Below are 19,137 nucleotides of genomic sequence, written 5' to 3' on the forward strand. Positions count from 1 at the left end.
TTTGTTTTTGTTTTGTTTAATCTCTGCACCAAAAGTGGGGCTCAAACTCAATACCCCAAGATCAAGAGTCGCATGCCCCTCCCACGGAGGCAGCCAGGTGCCCCAAAAGGAGGTGTTTTAAAAAACAATTCCAGAATGGTTTCTTCCTCATATGGCCCTACGAATTATTTTGAGAATTGTGTATATTTTAGCATCTTAATTTTTTTGTATCCTTTTCAAAATTACGATTTATGTATTTTTCTGTGGATGATGAATCGGAGTTATGAAAATAGGCCTGATTATATCTCAGTGAGGGCCGGTGAGAGGAGGCAGCAAATAGATGAACTTAAGAGCAGGAATTTATCTTAAGTAGATTCTAAAGTTTGCTTTAAATGCTCTTAACGTGATTAGCAATTTCTTAATGTTACTTTAAAAAAAAAAAATGTTCTGGGCTAGAGGACCCTACCACCCTCGACTGATTTTTTGACATAATCTGGATCTTTGTGAATTTCCTCTTACCTGAAACTCACACTTTACCCAGATGTGATAAATATTTGTCTGCACAAGCCCTGTTCTGTGTGCTTCAGGCAGCAAAGCAACCAAATGGGCAAGGCTCCACCCTTGCCCATTTGGGAAGGGAACATGTGCTCTCTGGGGGGGTGAATACCTACCAGGGAAGCCTCCGGAACGTGAGAAAGAAGAGAATCGAGCTGACCATCACCACGACTACCTGGAGGTTCTTTTGCAAACATTCGTCTTACTTAATGTTCACTGCAATTTTTGAGTGACAGTATATCATTCCTTTTTCACAGAGAAATCTGAAAGCCAGAGAGGTTGAGTAAGAGGCAGATGTTACAAAGCTGGAGAACCATGGAATGAGATTTCAAGGCAGGTCTGTGGGACTTCAGTGTACTGCAGACACAGAGTCCCTAAACAGGGGAATTTGGAAGAGACAAGTTACTTGTAATGGAAGGGGCTGGGGGGCATCAAGAGAAACTTCCCAGGTAGATCTCCTTTGAGCTGAGGCCCGGTCAACAGAGAAGCTTTTGACGTGCCATGGAAAGGAAGGGCTTTTGGGCCAAGAGATGAGCTTGAGGAAGAGGCCCAAAAGCCTCTTGGGGGTAGGTAAAGAGTTCTAGGTGGTTCCAGGAACTTGACTTTAGCTCAAGGTGTGTGGTAGGATGAAGAGGAAGAGCCAGGGTAGGCTAAGCAGTAGGACCCAGCTAAGGAGTCTCACCGCCTCTGTGGATGGGGGGGACCCAACAAGCGGGTTGACATGGTTAAGCGGGCATTGGGCACAGACTGGACGAGAGGAGACTGTGACGCTGGAGGCAGACAGACCAGATAGAAGGCCATCGGAAGAGACAGGGCACCACTGAGAATGGAAAAGAGGTTGGATAGCAGCAGACAAAGGTGAGGTAGGGCGGGGGACCAGGGCGATGACAGTGGATGGCAGGGAGGATGTCGTGGGTTGACCCGATGACCCATGAGTGCGCCGTAGGTTAAAATTCCTGCCACAAATAAATGTTTGTTTGCAGAGGAGCCCTAGAGATAGCAGGAGGAGGGATGGACCTCTCCCTAGGCTGGTTGTACGTGGAAGACTTACCACATTCCAGAGTCTGATCCTCAGTGTTTCAGGCTATGACATTTGATTTATTATTATTTTAATCAGGCTCCAATGAACTAATATTAAGCCATCTTATGCTACACTTATGTATGAAAATAAGAATGCAGCTCATAGTCTATTTCTTAGTGGAGACAGTAAGATGAAGCGAATGCTCACGTTTGCTGATCAAGACGTTTTTGCCCTGAAGGCTGATGTACACTGGAATTCAGATCACATTCAGGAGGCAGATGGGTACATCTGCCATCTCAGCAAAGGGACTCAATGGTTATGCAATGGTAGGGGGGTATCAGCCCCGTGGGCAGGCCTGGCTTCTGCGGGACCAGCATGCCTTCTGGTTGATTCACTCTTTCTGCAGCTGTGTCCATTTCTTTACCTGCAGCTGGGGTCTGCGTGTTGGCCAGAAGACCCTTTGTTCTCTTTAAGGTGACTTCTGTTCATCTCTGCACGTCGTTAACATTTGTCTTATAAGTCTATGCGGAGAATGCCATCTTGTGCCTTATTTCCTGGTTCTTTGGCAGAAACTCAGTGTGGAATGTGGGTTTTGCCCATGCGCACATAGTGTACACCCAGCTTATGAATTATGACTTCCATTCAAGGTTAGAGGGAAAGGCCCCTTGTTTTCAAGGAGAACATCTGGTCCTGAGGCTTAATGAGGGTAAAACATCTTTGTGTGTATGGGTAGGTAAACACTTCAGTATGACCACAGCCTTCAAAGTTCTTGGTTTTAAGAAAGCCTTCTTTCCTTAAAACAACTTAGGAAATAATTCTGGGAGAACCACTGTGATGGAGACCTTAGGAACAGGTAGTAGAAGTCTAAGCTTCCAGACACCTCTGGAAACATAAATAGCCCATTTTGGTCGTAGCTCAAGGAGGCAGAAGAGACCAGAAGCCCATGAACTTGCCATCACAAAGCAGAAGACACAGAGACCCCTTCATGAGTCAAGGGCGCTTCAGAATTTGGGGTCACGGGGATTTGGTCTGGTCTGGCAGGGCACTAGGGCTTGAATCAGAGAAATAGGGAGGGGTCGAGTGTGAGGGGTTGGAGGAAGCAGAGGGGTAAGGGTCTTTTCTGTCAGCCAGACCCTTCGAAAAGTGTTGGTAAATCCCCATTTCGCCTGGGTGTTACTGACCTCCCTTCAGTAAGAGAATTTGGAAGATTTCTGCCCGTTCCTCCCCATGACTTACGGGGACCTGGCAGAAAAAACACTTAGCAAGTACGGAGTCACTCAATCAAGGTCAGAAACATGGTCCACAGCCAATAAATCACCAAGCAGTCACCTGGCTTTTATTTACCAAGCACGGACACAGGAGCGTCACCACAAGCTAGTGGTGCCATTGTCCCCACTTTAGACATCAGGAGAGTGAGATGGGGGACTGAAGCTCCCCAGAGTCACTCTGCGGGACAGGGTGAGGCTTGGGGGCCCAGCGTCCGTGGCCTGGACTTGACGAGGTGACCGCATGAGCGTATTATGAGAGCTCGTTTCTACTCCATAGCGGGAGCAAAGAGGGAGAGATGGAGGCTTTCACTCAGAGAACATTAGACCTTCCTTTAAGTAGCTTAATAGAACGGAATTGAAGGGCAAAGTATTCTCAGATTGTATTTTACTCTTCATCCCTCTCCGAAATTAAAATGAAAAAATGGAAATCCACTTGCGGGCTTACTCTGCATCTCACACGCGGATGTCTCGCTAAGATGTTTGTTTCTTTCTCCTCGCTGCCTCGAGAGAAGTGGCAGTGAATGCTTGAGGCAGGACTAGAGTGTTTTGGGGAACGCCCTTGACCCTGCACTCATTGCCTCCTCCACGTATGCTTGTGTGGGAGAGGGAACGTGTTTCCTTTCGCTTTTTTTAAAATGACAGAACATAGAAATCAACATGAGTAGAGAGGAATGGGAGGAAGCCCCAGATTCATGGCACCTCGATGTGACTTTAAGTATTTCGTCTTAGAGGCTGTGGTTTTTCAGGTGAATCCCGGACATGGTGTGTCCTGAAATGCCACTCCGAATTACCACAAGGTGTGTTTTCTAAAGAATAAGGACACTGTAGAACAAACCCAACATTCTCCCCACTGGCAAAATTAATACCTCGGCATCGTGCGATACCATCCAGATTCAGATTTCTCCAGTGATTTCCCAGCTGTCTTGATTTTGTTTTTGTTTTTAACATTTGGAGTGTTCAAGTCAGGATTTAAATAGGGTCCTCCCACTCGTTATGTCTTTTTCCTTTTTCTTTTTTTCTTTTTTCCCCTTCTTGCCTCTGTCCCGCGGAAGGTCCCGCATTCTGGCTGCGTGAGGGCCCACAGGGTGCGGTTTCACCCGCTCCTCCCTCCCTCCAGGGGAGCCTGGGGGTTAGACGTGAATGCTGGATAGATCCGACTCGGTGGTTCTCCAAGAGGAGTCCCCGCAGCAGCGCCGTTCGTCACTGCGGGCCGTGCGCCTCCTCACAGTGGAGCGTGGTTTTTAGAGAACCAAACTGGTTGCTAATGATGTTTGCTGAACCCAAGCTACCGCTGCTTCCCAACCTGCTGAAGTTCGATTTCTCATCTTGCCCAGCACCTGGAAGGGGTCGGAACCTCCTCTGGTGACGGAGTGGGAAAGCATTTGAAGGGGAATGACAGGCAGGTTTGGGAGAGAAGAGTTGGGGCAGGGAATGAGGACGGAGCGACCCAAGGGTGTGCCCTGCCAGGGGGAGGCTCGAAGGTTTTGATTGGGGGTGGCAAGCATAGGGCTTCTCCTGACTTTTATATTCCTCACTCGAGATGGTCGTATTTCTTGACGTTTGGACTTGCTGTTGGAAGCAGAGCCTGACTCCGCTTGGAGAGAAAGCTGATTTTCCACCCCTGACATTATCACTCCATTGTTCATACTTTAAAGTCTTGGAGCGCTTTACTGCCTGTTCCCCGCCCACCCTGGCTCAAAATCTGCTGCCCAATTCCCCTTGCCTTCATCTGGAAGGATGTGTGTATGATGGAGAAGGGAGGGGTGGCAGCCTCCCAACCCCCGCCCTGCCTCCTTCAGGCATCTGTTTTCATGGCCCCTTGTTGCCACCTGCTCAAGGCCGGGTGGGTGCCTGTGACTTGACGGATGTCCCCCAGGTGAGATGTGCAGGACAGGTGAAAAGGAGCATGGCCCCTCCCAGACCCCCCATTTCCTCCTCTTCCCCGTTCTTATAAGCAGCCACAGGGGTGCCTCTGCCTCTGCCTCCTCCTCACTCGCCCTCTCGTCCGTGCACTTCTCGCTTCCGATCTGTGAATAAGCTGAACAGAGACAGCAGAAACAACTCTGCGCTCCAGACCCAGTACCCCTACAGCCGCCCACCCAGCTCTGGTCGTCCCGCGGGTCGGGCCACAGAAATCAAGGCCACAGACACCCCTCCCCCAAGCGGAGTCGGCACCAAGCCGGGTGTGGCCCCCAATTCCGGGCTGTCTGAGCCCGCAGGGAGTCACTACAGGAAAAATGAAGCCCGCAGAACTGGGCGATCTGAAAGTTTTTAAATAGGGCAAAAATATCAAAAAGTGCTGCATTGTATTGTAGAAAGCTTGGTGGTTAATCCTGCCTGTGGAGAGTTTGTGACTGCCCCGAAGGCCCTGCTGGCTCACTTGGCATCCCTGGAGGACCAGAGAACAGGGCGTCCCTTGCCCTCCTGCCGGGAAGAAACGCGCAGGCGGAGGCTGCGGGTGGGGGGGGGGGACAAGTCAGGTGTCTGTGATGCGGGGACTGGATGGGAGGGGAAGGGAGGGACGAGGGGACGGAAACCAGTTTTAGCGATAAGGTACTGATAAGGTCCCCGCTGGGGACCAGAGGAAACCAGCTTCCCTGCCTACTGTTTTTTGGTTTTTTGTTTTGTTTTTAAGATGCCACCTATTGATTTGACACAGAGAGAGAGAGAGAGAGAGCGAGCGAGCGCACACAAGCAGGGGGAGCAGCAGTCAGAGGGAGAAACAAGCTCCCCGCTGAGCAAGCATCCCGAAGCGGGCGCTCAAGGGATCATGAAGGCAGACGCTCAACCAACGGAGCCACCCAGGCGCCCTCTCCTACCTTTAGAAACAGGGTTTCACGCTGTGAGGGGGATGCCTCCCTTCCTCCTGTGTCCAATGCATCTTCTCCATCTTTAAACAAATAACGTATCTTTCCATCTAGATCTATTCTGAGGTCAAAGTAAAAGGGCTTGAGGGCTGGGGCAGCCCTGTCTGTGATCATGGTGATACGGGAATGTTCTCGAGGACCCAGACAGAATGTGAGTCCCGAAGTGACTGAACTCCTGGGGGTCGTCCCACTCGGCCAGCGAGGTGAAGAAGCTGAGGGGGCTCCGGGCCCAGTGGGGGCTCCTGGCTGGGCCACTGCAGAGCCACCAGAGGCCCCAGGAGTGCAGAGCCCACTGTCGCCATGGCGTCTGGGCCACTGCAGAGGCCTGCAAAAAGCCCGCCACGTCTCTAACCTGAAGCAGTGGCCCTGGATAAAGGGATTTGCAGGTCAGAACGGAAAGGACTCTTGGCTGGGAGAGCGGCAGAGAAGAAGAAGAAAGGGCACCTCCCGGGTCCCTTCTGAGGTCAGGGACCAAAGTTTTTTCATTGCCACCAGTGAAGGCCGATTCTAACCTGTCGCCACGTGGGCCCAACCAGCGAGCAGTTGGGGGTACTCCAGGGTCTGAGGATGCCAGGTGGGGATGCCTTGTCTGTGCATGATGCCCCTGCAACCGTCATCCATCCTATATGGACCAGTCACCACTCGCTTTCTCGGAGAGCAGGAACAGTCTGATCAAGGAGAAATGGGAGGCATCCCCCGATGCTCTCGGCAATGAGGACATCCCTGAGGGGCAAGCGTGGCTTCTTCACGCTCCAGAGTTTTCTGCCGTTTTTTGCCTTTTCTGTCTCATGGCCATTAGTTCCCCACGGGCAACTCAGCCTCACGGTGACAGGCTCCTTGGCTCACCAAACAGTCACCACACACAGTAGGGCCAGGCCTGGGAAGCTGGAGGTCTGCATGTTTTCTTCACCTGACAGCACCTGACCTGAAGAGTCAAATCCCAGCCACTCTCCTGAGCGGTCTTCCTGGGCAGGGGCCTCAGCTCTCCCGTCTCCTTGTGGCTTCCTACAGTCTGGGGCTCCAGGGCCCGGACAGAATGTCCTCTCCGTGCTTGGGGACATGAGGGGCAGGACCCTGAGGGGCCGTGTCCACCAAGAGACCCTGCACTCGCTCACCCTAATAGCCCAGGTAAGACTGACACACCACGGTGGTCTGAGCCGGGCCTGGGGAGCCCCCGCGAACGTCGCCAGCTCACGGAGAAACCCCTCATGTTAGCCTCCGGGCCCTCGTCGGCCGCTGTCAGAAGGAGCCCCCCGCCCCCCCGCTTCTGCTTGCGTTTTGCTCAGGTGCATTGTTTTCATTCCTAGCTGTACCATCTTTTAATTAACTGCTCAACGACTGGCTGTTCTTGTTGGCTCAGAGCTCCTATTGCTTTTTCCTGGTTGCTTCACGAGGGTTGGTTTGGCTACACAGACGAGATGGTAAATGCTTTGGGGGCAAAGACCTTATTTCGCTTCTCTCCTGTTTGCTCTGGTAGTGTTTGTCGTTGACTCCCAGCATCGTATGCCAGCTGAGACGTGTGCGATCCACGGCGGCTGGCAAGTGATTTTCCCCCGAACCCACAAGGGAAGGACGCTGCTTCCTCACGGGCGTCCTTGGCGACAGTCACCTGCCCAAAGTCCTGATTAGAATCATCTGCACGGTGCCCTTTGGCAACTTCCTCAGTTGAGTCGGAGGTTCCTGAGTGCAAGGAGATGAGGAGGGAGAGGGTTGGAGCCCTCCCGGGATCTGCTGCCACCCTGGGCAGGTGGTGGGAGCAGGCGAGGTGGGCTGTCGACGCTGCCGCTGGCAGACCCCCCCAGAACCCCGTGCGTGAGGACCAGGGGGGCCTTGCCTGCCCCGAGCCCGGGCGCCATGGTGCGGGGTGCATCTCACTCAAATGACAGATGTCCCCTTCACATGGGACCAGCCTTACCACGCAGGTGCCCTTCACTAGGAAGATAGGAGCAGCCATACCACAGGGTAAAGAAAACCTTAATTCATGGTGGTATTTATAAGTCGTGTGTCATTCCCTATATGAGAACATCCAATGAAAACATCAGCGGGGAACTCATTCAACTAAAGATAAAAGCTTTCTCCGTATCTACCATGTTGGGTGTTGGGACCAGGGTGCCGGAGATTCCAGAGGAGGAGACCCGGTGCTGCCTGCAGGATGTCACAAGGTCATTGGCATTACTGCCTGCTCCACGGGGAATAGTTATCGAAGGACACGCGTGGCCCCAGCCTGCAAGGAGCTTAGTATCGGTCCAGGCGGCAGCACACACACCCTCTCCTGCTCTGTTGGTTCAAGCGCAGATTGGTAGATCTTTTCAGAGGGCGATCTGGAAATACCTGTACAATTTTTAAATATGTGTACTCTTCAATCCATAATTCTACTTTTTGTGTATATCTGTGCTGGAGAAATACTTTCACAGATATTTTTGTCTAAAATGTGCATTTTCAAGGGTGTTTATCGCAATGTTTATAACAGTATAAAAGCAAGGGGGAAAATCTTAATCAGTGGCAGAATGGCCAAATAAATCATCTATGTCCACCGCACGAACAGCGTTGCAGCCCGTGTGTTACTCTTTAGGATGCTGTCATTCTGGCTCTTTTTGACGTAAAAAGAACAAAAAAGCAAAAAAAAAAAAAAAACCAAAACAACAGTTTCATATATTGAACATATATTAAAACGGGGATAATAATAGTGCCTCCCAGCCTCAGAGGGTTAACGTGAGGATTTCACACAATATGATGTGCAAAGCCCTTGGAGCCGTCCCCAGCACACGGCTGGAGCGCAGCCAATATTTGCTAACATCACTATGAATATGTGTCAGCAGGGAAAGATCCAGAATATACCATTTGGAGAAAATCACTATATGTATATTTTTACAAAGGTCGATAAAGTATGAACCCATTTGTGGGTGGGAAACACATGAGTGTGTGTGTGTGTGTGTGTGTGTGTGTGTGTATCTTTGTGTAAATGCCTAGGAGCAGGACTAGGAGACTTCCTTCCAGACTCTTTCTAATGGTTAACGCGGGTTGGGGGCAGGGAGGAGAACGTGCCTCATCAGGGTTCCACGGGGGGTGGAAATGCTGGGAGCTCCGTGGCCGCCTGTGCAGCGACAGGTTGCAGGGACTGGTCCTTGTTCAACCACAGGGCTGGCCAGGCTGCGTGGGCAGGTGGGGGTGTGGTCTCTGCAGCTCATGTTGGAGCCTGAAGGCCCAGGGAAGGCAGGCGGGAAGGTGTGATGGATGTAAGATGGGGAGATCAAGAGGTTGGAACCCCAAGCACCGTGTGAAGCCCTACAAGGACAGACTGAATCCCAGGTCAGTTGTCATTGCATCTGGTGTTGATGGCATGAGGGCCCTGCATGGGCCAGCAGACACACACCTGGCCTAGGAGTCAGGGAAGCTGCAGGAGGGGGGTGTTAGGAAGGGGAGGGCGCATTGCAGGGCCCCCCTCGGCTGCCTCTTTGAGTTGAGGAGGTGAATCAGCCAATCAGCAGCAACGTGAGTGACTTACACTTTCCTTCCACCTGTCAGACCTCCCAGGATTGTCCCTCGTGCCCCGCCCCCTCAACTGGAAACAAACAAACAGACCAAAAAGGAGTCTGGGAAATGTAGTCCAGCCTAACCTAATGGACACATCACAAAGCCATCAAAGGGAATTTCACCTTTTCCTCTATATATCTGGGATGTTTAAATTCTTTCACAATGTGACTCTATAAATGTATTTATTGTGAATAACAAAGAAATTGAAAGCCTTTGGTAAAAGGAAAGAAAAGTCTTTTTCCCAGTGAGATTTAGTGCTTAGTTATACAGCTAATAGTGCCCTGAGAACCGATTCTCCACTGTTAGCTGGGGGGCCTCAGCACCGTCCCTGGGCCCCGGCACCCACCCGCCCTGCTTCTGCCCGGCTCTTCAGTCTGTTCCCACTTCAGCCAGAGCGAGCTTTTCAAAATGCAAATGAGATGCTGCTGTGTGCCGATTTAAAAATGCTCCAGTGGCTTCCCGTTGCCTTCATTATGAAGCCATAAATCATCGCTCCCCACTCCAGTCCAGAAGCCGCTGGAACGTTCTCCCTCCGTCTCTCTCTCGGTCTGGCTCCGGCTGGCTCTCCTCCCCCCACCCCTTCCCTCTTGCCTTTCGTGGTTTCAAGCCTTGCGTGTCCTGGTAATAGAAGGCTGGCCACTTACCGATCCCCTACTATGTGCAGCATTATGCTGGCTGCCTTGACGGCGGCGTCATCTGATTTAATAACCTCAGCTTAGCAGAAAGTCTAAATGCTTTTCATATCCCTGTTTTGCAGACAAAGAGAGGGAGGCTTAGGGGACATTGAGAAATGAGCCAGTGGTGAGTGGGACGCCCCAGGATCGGAGCCTGGTGTGTCTGACCCCCATATGCATGAATAGGACATTCAGCAGCCCCCCGTCCTGTGAACAAGTCTTTCCTTCCCTGCCCCACCGCCTTGTGAATGGAAAACTGCCCCCCCCAGGCGGTCGACTCCAGGAAGGTAGGCATCCAGGCCACACCTCCACCTGGCATGGTGCTTGCACACAGTAGGTCACTGGGGTTTCGTTACGAGCATCAATACGCCGGCGCGGTGCTGGGCTCTAGACTCAGGCCAGCGTCAGAAGAACTGGACAATGCATTCCTTGCACCCAGGGCTGTGCTTCATCGTCGGGGAGCTGCTCTCACGCTGGGTCACAAGCTGCTTGAGGTCGCGGGGATGGTGCTGGGGCCGGTGTTCATCGCCCCCGCCTCGCCGCTGGTGGGGAGCAGCGGGGCCCAGAGAGGCATCCGGGAGCTACTTGCAGAACAACAGTGGGATGTGATTCACAGGGATGGCCACCCTTACCTGGCAGGCTTCCGTGTTCTGCTTTTGGGGTTTATCAGTGCTCTGTGGCTAGTCCTGGAGTAGATTGGTCCAGCCTATCCTGTCTCTTAGAGGAAATCAGTGCAGCAATATTAGCATCCTTCTACCAGGTGGTAACAAACTGTCCCTTAGTCCTGGCCAGCGCTGCTGCCTGCCCCCTCCCCCCCGCCCTCCCTATGCACCTACCTTCTCCTTCCCGGACTTGCCACGTGAGGTCCCACTGATGTCACCACCTGGTGGACAGCTGACTGCAGACTTGGCGTTTTCTCCGAGGAATAGGCAGACACTTACTTTATGGTCCAGTAAGGGGAGGGTGTTGGTTCGTTTTGAATGATGATGCTGGATCCCGAGTGGCTGACTTGCTGGGACCTTCCTCTGAGCTTTGTGTGTTCTGCCCCCACTGTGTCCTCTGCCTGAATCCTTGCAGAACCCGGGAAGTGACTCATTCTAAAGATTAGCACTGCCTAGAAACTAGCCCGTGATGCCTTCTAGAGAGCTCTAGTGCACCTGTTAGAAAGTATCTGTCTCCAACCTTAAGGAAAAAGGTTTTAAAACATAGGTTTGCCTGGAGTCAGGATTGCACCTGCTTGTCTGCGTGTGTGTGCCTGTGCATGTGTGTACGTGTGTGCGCATGTGTGGACGGGGTGGGGGGTGAGTGAGTCCTCTGCTAAATGTGTACCCCACTAACCGGGGATCAACAGGGCTATGGCCTTGGCAGAGAACTCACACCCACCCATACCCCTGTTGAACACCTTCAGCTTTCCAAATTCTCCTTAAAGCTTCTATGTAGATAACAGTTTTTACCCAACGTACAACTCTTTCTCTGGGCAATTTGTACCATATAGATAGGCATTTCCTGAAGCAACCAGGCGGGGAAGGGGGCACCAGGACTACAAGCCCTCCCTGAAGAATGAAGTCCTGTGGGTCCTTATTGCCTGCAGGAAGCACTGCTGTTTTCCAAGTTCCTACACAGAGTATTTTAAGTTTCACTCAGGCCCGCAGTGTAACGGCTCTAATGGAGCCTTGCTTCCCCACACCCTGGGTCTTCATTATTTTGGGTGCACACGAGCCTCATGAACAGGAGAGAGAAATGAGGTATTCAGTTCTCTGATGGAGTTTGTAAGTATCCTGATTAGTCATTTCCCAGGATCTTCAGAATTCTGGGCATCACCTCATGCTGCCTCTCAGAGCGCTGTAAACACGAGGGCCTGCGCTCCTGATGGAGTCGGGTTTCCTCACTGACTTCTCCCCAAGGCACTTAATCAAGCAATGCAAGTCGTTTGGCTTCTCCAAGCTTCCTCTCCTTCCCTGGATCCTGCAGGGGAGTCTTTCTCATTCTGCTCTGCTTCTAAACCATGTCAAGGATGGGGGCCTGGGCGGCAGTGATGCAGACCTTGACCCTTACAAGTTGCTTTCTGCCCCAGCCGGGAGGGGAGAACCTGACTCCAGCCCCGCCCCGCAGAACCGAGCCTTGCTCACCACGCATGCACGAAATAAACGTTTGTCTGTTGTTGTGGTTTGTTCCAGAGCTGGTGATGTTGCTGGAGTGGTGGTCGGGCACGGAGTGCGTCATCCACACAGACCCCCAGGCCTACCCCAAGTATGGAAAGGAAAATGCCATCGTGGTTCTGAACCACAAGTTTGAGATTGACTTTCTCTGTGGTTGGAGCCTGGCCGAACGCTTTGGGGTGTTAGGGGTAAGTCGGATTCCCGTTTCCCCCTCGTTCACCGCTATGACTTGCCTGTTTGCTCTCGATCATTCAGGATTACAGAGGCATTTCCGGTTTCTACTGACGGAATGCTCTTCACCAGTGGCTTTGCATTCCCGCTTGGAATCAAGATGAACGTCTTCTAATGAGCAATAATGATACTGATTCGGCGATTATCACGCGCTAGATACGTTACACGCAATTTATTTATTGACTCCTTGCAGAGACCTTTATGAATAGATGCCGTATAGATCCCCTTTTTTAAAAAACCCAATTATAGAGGGTTTAAACCATCTGCTTGAGGTCCCACGGTAGACGTGGGTTTGGACTGGATTCATGGTTCGAGGCCACTCCGTGTCCTTCATCTCTGCTAAGGGACAGTGCTCACCCCTGCCTTTCCCTCTGTGTGGGCTTAAGAACGTGGAACCCCCAAGCCACAGAGTTTCAATGGCAGAATTCAGAATAAATATGAAATTCTGTGTCCTCCAACTAGTTGGACTTCTTGCATGCCTTTGGGGCTAGGCTCCCTTAGCGGACTTTTGTCACCTCGGAAACGTCGAGGTGTGTCCTGGTCACACCTGGATCAGATAGCCATACCGAAGCTGTCTCAGTGGGGAGCTCTTGCAATGGGGCTTACACTGTGGGGTGGGGGCAGTTTGCACCTGAACTTGGGGTTCATGTTTTGCACGGGGAGCCACCCCTGCGGACAGCCGTGGTGTCTGCTCACGTCACGTTGTTTTTGGCAGACCAGGTGGGACACGTCAGGTGTTCAGAGTGGAGGAGGTAGAAGACCAGCAGAGGAGCTGGGGTGACGGAGTCCCGGGTCTGACCCAGAGGGGAGGCTCCGTGGGCTCAATCCCCATGGGGGGACCCCTTTGACTCGGCCAAGGAGACCCTTGGTCGAGGAGGACATATAGCTTGGGGCACATTTTGTATCTGCTTTTAAACACTGATGCACTTTTAAATTGGGGGCAAAAGGAGAGAGAAGAAAACGTGCTTAGAACCGAGTCCCCTTCACATCTTTGGGACCAAGGATAGTCCTTATGATGCCGTTAAACTATCAAAAGGCAAGGGGGAGGTCTTTAGCCGTTTTTCAAGAAATGGAAGCAGTGAGTTCCATCACTGTTGCTGCCTTGAGACTTCTCGAAAGCTGCACGGCCTGTGGCTGAATCACTGAAAGGATTTCTAGGAAGGCAACAGGCCGTCCTGCCAACAGCATTCTTTGTTTCCCTATTTATTCTTCCAGTTCCAACTCGGGATCTGTGTGCGCATGTGCGCTACGTGTATTTTCAGGAACAAGATGGAACATTCTAGCATCTGCCTTTCTCCATTTTAGAGACCCTGGGCAGAGAGCTCAAGTAGAGTTTTGTGGTTTTATTCTGTGCCAGAGGAGACATCCCCCGAAAATGTCACTACCTGAACCCCACTGTGGATGCGGGTGACTGTGACTGGGCACCTCGCGTCTTTGCAGCCTGACTGCCAGCTCGTTGGTTCTCCTGCCTTAGAGCTGGACTTCCCTGCGTGCTGGTGTCCCACAGCCCTGGTTCTCCCTGGGTGCTTGAGCGACGGGTGGTGTTTCCCGGGCTGCCCATGTGGCTTTGAGAGGTGCCCGGGCTCCGAGTGTGAATGCGCACCCGGCCCAGGGCAGGAGGCTGGGGCACAGCAGGCGTACTGGACCTGCAGGCACCGGCCCGTCCACGTTGCCTTGGCAGCTCGATGACCACGAGCTGTTGCTGGGCGCTGTTTGCTGCGTTTACCCCATTCCTAATTCTTGTCACGTTATTACTGTTTACACTTCATCAATCAACTCCTAAAGCACTGGTTCCAGGATAGTAACGAGTAAGTCTGATTTCAGAGCTCTGCTTCTTACCCCAGGGGGGGTCAGGAGGAAAAACTGCGGGAGCCTCAGGGCCCCGGGGGCCTTTACATCCCAAAATGACCAGGGCCGCCTGGGACAGGGACCAGGCTTCCAGTTGCCTCCTGGCTTGTGGTCGTCACGGGCTCGCTCTGAGGAGTGGGAGCTGTCGGTACCCTGGCTGGGTCAGGGAGGGACCTGGCAGCAACTAACAGCGTGAAGGCGGAGCAGCAGCTCACAGATGCCCGCGGCCTTGGGCAAACAGGCACAAAAAGATGGAAAGGGTGCCCTCTTGCCTTGTGCTCAGGGAGGAGTAACGTGGAGAGGGTCGCAGGCCAGGAGAGGGGACCCAGGCCCAGAGATGGAGATGCTTTCAGGGAGCGGGAACTCTACCTCCATGTCAGAGACTTTGGAGTCCTTGATGGAGTCACAGCTTGAGCACAGCGCTGAGACTGCGGAGGGCCACACAGTGGTTAGCGGGACAGCCATTCCGCCAACAGCACAGAGACCGTTCCCTTCTGTGATTCCGTAAGTGGACACCACAGTCACCGGGCTGCCTTTCTTCCTATTGAAGACTGAGCAGCCAGGTTTGCCGGTGGAAGGGTGTGAGCACTGTCGTCTGAGACTGTTCTAGAAGTTTGGAGGTTTAGGAGAGCACCAGGCTGTGAGGCAGACAGGTTGAAGCCTCCGATGGGGGTGACAGGTGTTCCCCTGGGGAACCCTACCCCGTGGGGCTTCTGGTTTTCTGGATTCTTGCTCATGTGCTTCCTGGAGCCCCGAAGTCCCTGCCTGGATCGGAGGGAGGGTCTAGACAGGGGCAGGAGGCGGCCACCTTCCCCTTCTGCCAAGCTCCGCGCACCAGGCCGAGCGGTAGCTACACGTTCTGAGGACACGCCACGCTGGCCAAGGAGAGGCTGCCCGGACAGGACCAGGGAGTCAACGGTGACCTCTTTCAGGGTCAGGGGCTGGGCCAAGTCAGGGGAAAGCTGCCAGACCCTCCTCCCAGGGGAATGCCCTGTCCCCGTGGCAGGGAACAGTTTCCATGCCTGCACGCTGCTGAAGCAGCTGCGGTCCGGCGACGGGCCATGATGCCGGGTGAGCTGCTCTGGCCCTTTCCAAGGTGGCCCGTTGATTCCCGCCGCTCTTAGGAGGACACGGCACAGCAGCTTGTTGTAGTCGTCGTTCAGCGGTACCCTTGGTCTTAAATCACCTTCTAAGAAAAGGCGCCTGATTGATCCCTTTTTAAAAATAGTGCGTGACATTGCGATCTTTCTGGACTCTGGGGAGCTAGCTTCTCAGGGGAGAAGGTTCCTCACGGGGCAGTTTCTGCCCACACACCTAACAGCCCAAGAGGAAGTAAGTTTAAATTGAAACAAGTGAAATTTTGCCAAAATTCTTGAGAATGGGGTAATATGAAATTGCTTTTAAGGGGAAAAATGATAGGATTTTCTTAAAAAGGAGAAAAAGGTTTTTAGAAATTTTATAAGCATCTGAGGCTCCACACGGTCATTCCCAGAGGCCCTGGTTCTCCTCGGGACTGGCTTTCCTGGCCCGGGCGCCAAAGGCTCTGGCTGTGAGCTTCACAGAACACGCCGACTCTTTCCTCCCTGGGGAGGAGCACGGCCTGCGGACAGTTGAAAGTCCGTTTCTCACAAACTGTGGTGTGCAGTGCTGAGCCTTGGGGTTTCCGAAGCTTCTAGTGTATCGGTGTACCGCGGTAGATGAAACACATCCGCGTCACTTCACTGCGGTTGCGGCTTACAGTAGGCTCCCCACGATCGCGTTTGTGGGGTCCTCCAGCGGCCCCTTTCCCCGGTGGGCGCTTGGCACACAGCGGCCCCTACGGTCAGTGGTCACCAGCGGGTGAGGGCGGTGCGGCCCGGAGGTTGACCTGGAGGCCCCTTGCAATATTTCTCTTCAGATTGTTCAAGAGGTTGGATATGTCATATCTATGGCAGCGTGACAAGTCACCAAATAGAGCCGCCGAAGGCAGCGGGTCTTACCGCAGGTTGTGTGGTCTGGGATTCAGGCGCAGCTCCGCGGCGGGTCCTGGCAAGGGGCCCTCCTGAGGTCACCTTCGAGCTGCCGGCCAGGGTGGTGGTCTCCTCAGAAGGCTCACTGGGCCGGCCACCTGCCTCTACACCCATCCCTGTGTTTGTTGCCAGAGCCCTGTGTGTGTGTGTGCGCACGTGTGTGTGCGTGTGTATGTGTGTTTTCTGTAGAAAACACTGCGAGGCACTGTAAGATACAAAGATGGGTGTGAAAATACAGTCCTTGCCTTCAGTGACTTTCTAATATCCGAGGAGAAGTGAAGAAGAGACATGAGCGCCTGTCACAGGACACGGGGTTGGAGGGAGCAATGACATTGGGTTGACTGTGCTCACTTGGGGCGACACCAGCATACTTAACCACAGACCAGTCGGCCCTACGGCACCATTCTGGGGGCCCCCGTCATTCCCAATGCCCCCCTCTTTGTTAGGTGAGGAGGGCCTGGAGGGCTGCGGGACGAGCTGGGGTCACTGTGGTAAAGGGGGGAGATGGGGGGCAGGTTTTGGTGTTGGGGGCTGCTCTGTTTACCAAACTGTGGGGAGGAAGTTCGATAGTTTCACAACTGGTGTCCTGTTCTGGTGCTTAGGAGCCCATGGACTTTTGGCCGCCAGGGACACAGGAAATTTCCAGAAGGTGATAACATTGGAACAAGTCCTTGAGGGCATGCTATTAGAATCAATGGAAGACTGATGTGAAGGGATGATTACGAGGCAGCGGACGGAGGTGGGGAGACCGTGGGTGGCATGGCCCATCCTGAGCAAGCAGGCGGGCGCCATGTTCCTGGGCCGCACGGACGGGCTCCTCTCTCTGGGCCCGGCCAAGCATGCACGTCAGCGGTCCCGCTCCCTTCACTGGCCCCCGCGCAAGGTCCCTGTGGGCTGGTTTCAGACTTACTGAGGGGTGTGGGCTGCTGCTGTTTTGCCGAACTCTCCTGGCTTCTCGGTAAAATGACCTGCAGATACCCTCACACCCCAGAAAAGCTCCCAGGAGCTGAAACTAGAACAGAACCCCAGCCGCTGGGGTTCCGAGTTAATTTTGCCAAGACGCTTCCGGTCCTTGACGTTAAATATGATGCTTTCTGTGAAAGGTGACGCATTTCCAAAAACCAGCATTTCTTCAGGTTTGACTGTGGAAGGATCGCTTTTCTCCCTAAAGGTTTTTCGCAGGAAAAATGTCAACGCAGAATTGTTTAGAAAGGCTACACGAATGTGATTTCCTATAAACCTCCGCCAGTTTTAACATCCTCCCAAACAGTGGGTTTCCTTGGTCTTGTTTTCGAACACGTAAAACTTAGCAGAAAAGCAGACAGTCTGAAAGATGAAACTGTGCGTTCCGGCTCAGATATTGAAAGCAATTCTTTCTTTTCCCCTCTGCTTACTCCAGAACAATTCTCTCCTGAGGGTGGCAGGGGAGGGAGAGATGTGTAGGCAAAAAACTGTGCACAATGTCTTAGATGTACACAGATGTGGACTACTTGAACCCTGGCTCCTGCATTGTGTGACCTTGGGGAGGTTATCTGACTTTTCTGAACCTCAGTTAATAATTCCCATTGCGCTGTTGTAAGGGCTTTGTGAATAGACAGGGCTTACTGCATATATGTACTTGTTTAATGAATATGATCCTAGCTCAGGTGCCTTGCACAAGTAGGTGTGCAATAGTGCTTAGTTTCCTTGACCTCATGAGCTCCCCTTCCCTGAGTCCTTTCTTGCAGTGAAAAAGAGGACAAAGTGCGGAAGACTGAAGAGAGAGCAAATGCTTTACGAAACGGGATTTAACCATTCACCCGCAGCTAGATGCCCGCGCGGCTGACATCCAACATCCTTCTTATGCAAAGCAAAGTGAGCTTACGCTGTTCTGTCGCCGTTCCTTCACGCGTTTGTCAAGTTCCTGTTGGCTACAGAGAGATGGCAAGTTTTTAGATGTGGAGAAGTGTTTTTCCTTTTTAAAGATTTTATTTACTTATTTGAGAGAGAGAGAGACCAAGCATGGGGAGTGGGAGGGGCAGAGGCAGAGGGAGAAGCGGACTCCCCGCCAGGCAGGGACACCCTGGGCTCACAACCGGAGCAGAAGGCAGATGCTAATGAACTGAGCCCCCAGGCACCCCTAGATGTGGGGAAATGTCTTATGTTTTCTTTTCCATCACATACACCTGCGGCTCTGGTTACTCGGCTCTGGTTACGGTGGGTTTGCCTCACCCTCGATGCCAGGATCCTATGAGTGCGTGGAAACCTGGTCCCCACCCCACCCTCCGTGGCTTAACCAGCAGCATCTGTATTGCACTCGGGCACCACCCACTACACTGAGAGTGGGCGGGGACGCCCCTGTGGGCCGCCAAGTAGTCGCCCACCAGGTGTGCTGGGACCTGGCGTGAGGCCGATAAGGAAGCCGAGAGAAGGGTGAGGGCGTGAGACGCCTTCCAGACCCGGCAGCCAGGTGCAGCACCGGCCGAGGAAAGGGGTCAGTAGCTCCCTGGAAGTACAGCGGCGTCCTGAGTTCGTAACCGAACAGATCTCTGGAGATGCTGGTGTGCGCTCTAGTTTAAAGTGTAGTGCTGAGTTAGACACACCAAGGTGTTTTTAATTTTTTGTAAGCTTTTATTTATTTATTTGAGAGAGCGCGTGTGCAAGAAGGAGCAGAGGGAAAGGAACCATCAGACTCCCTCCCAGTGTGGGGCTCCGTCCCAGGACCGTGAGTTCCCAGCCTGAGCTGGAATCGAGCTGGACGCTTAACTGACGAAGCCGCCCAGGCGCCCTGGTCTTTTTCACGAAGCAGGATCTTCTGGCAATGTCTTTAACAAGCCAGGGTTGGGTTACACCAACGGATTGTAAATCCAGACTTGCTTAAAGCAGCAATAGCATCGGGCTTCCTCCTTACTCTCCCTGCAGGCCGCAGCAGACCTTCAGAGCCTGGAACCAGCTCTGACTCCGCAGGGTCCCCAGTAACTGCTCCCTCTTTGTCACAGCCCATCTGCTAACA

At 52.8% G+C, this 19,137-nt stretch overlaps 1 protein-coding gene across 4 annotated transcripts in view; it reads left to right on the forward strand.

Annotated features, from left to right (window-relative positions):
- AGPAT4 (1-acylglycerol-3-phosphate O-acyltransferase 4) overlaps nt 1–19,137 on the forward strand; it is a 114,196-nt gene that overhangs the window by 76,071 nt on the left and 18,988 nt on the right. For all 4 annotated transcript variants that reach the window (XM_082729502.1, XM_082729500.1, XM_082729499.1 and 1 more), the window contains exon 3: nt 12,076–12,245. In XM_082729502.1, the coding sequence (XP_082585628.1) occupies nt 12,076–12,245 (170 nt within the window). The remainder of the gene's footprint in view (nt 1–12,075; nt 12,246–19,137) is intronic.

Source organism: Mustela nivalis, assembly GCF_964662115.1.
Source record: "Mustela nivalis genome assembly, chromosome: 5".
Lineage (NCBI taxonomy): Eukaryota > Metazoa > Chordata > Mammalia > Carnivora > Mustelidae > Mustela > Mustela nivalis.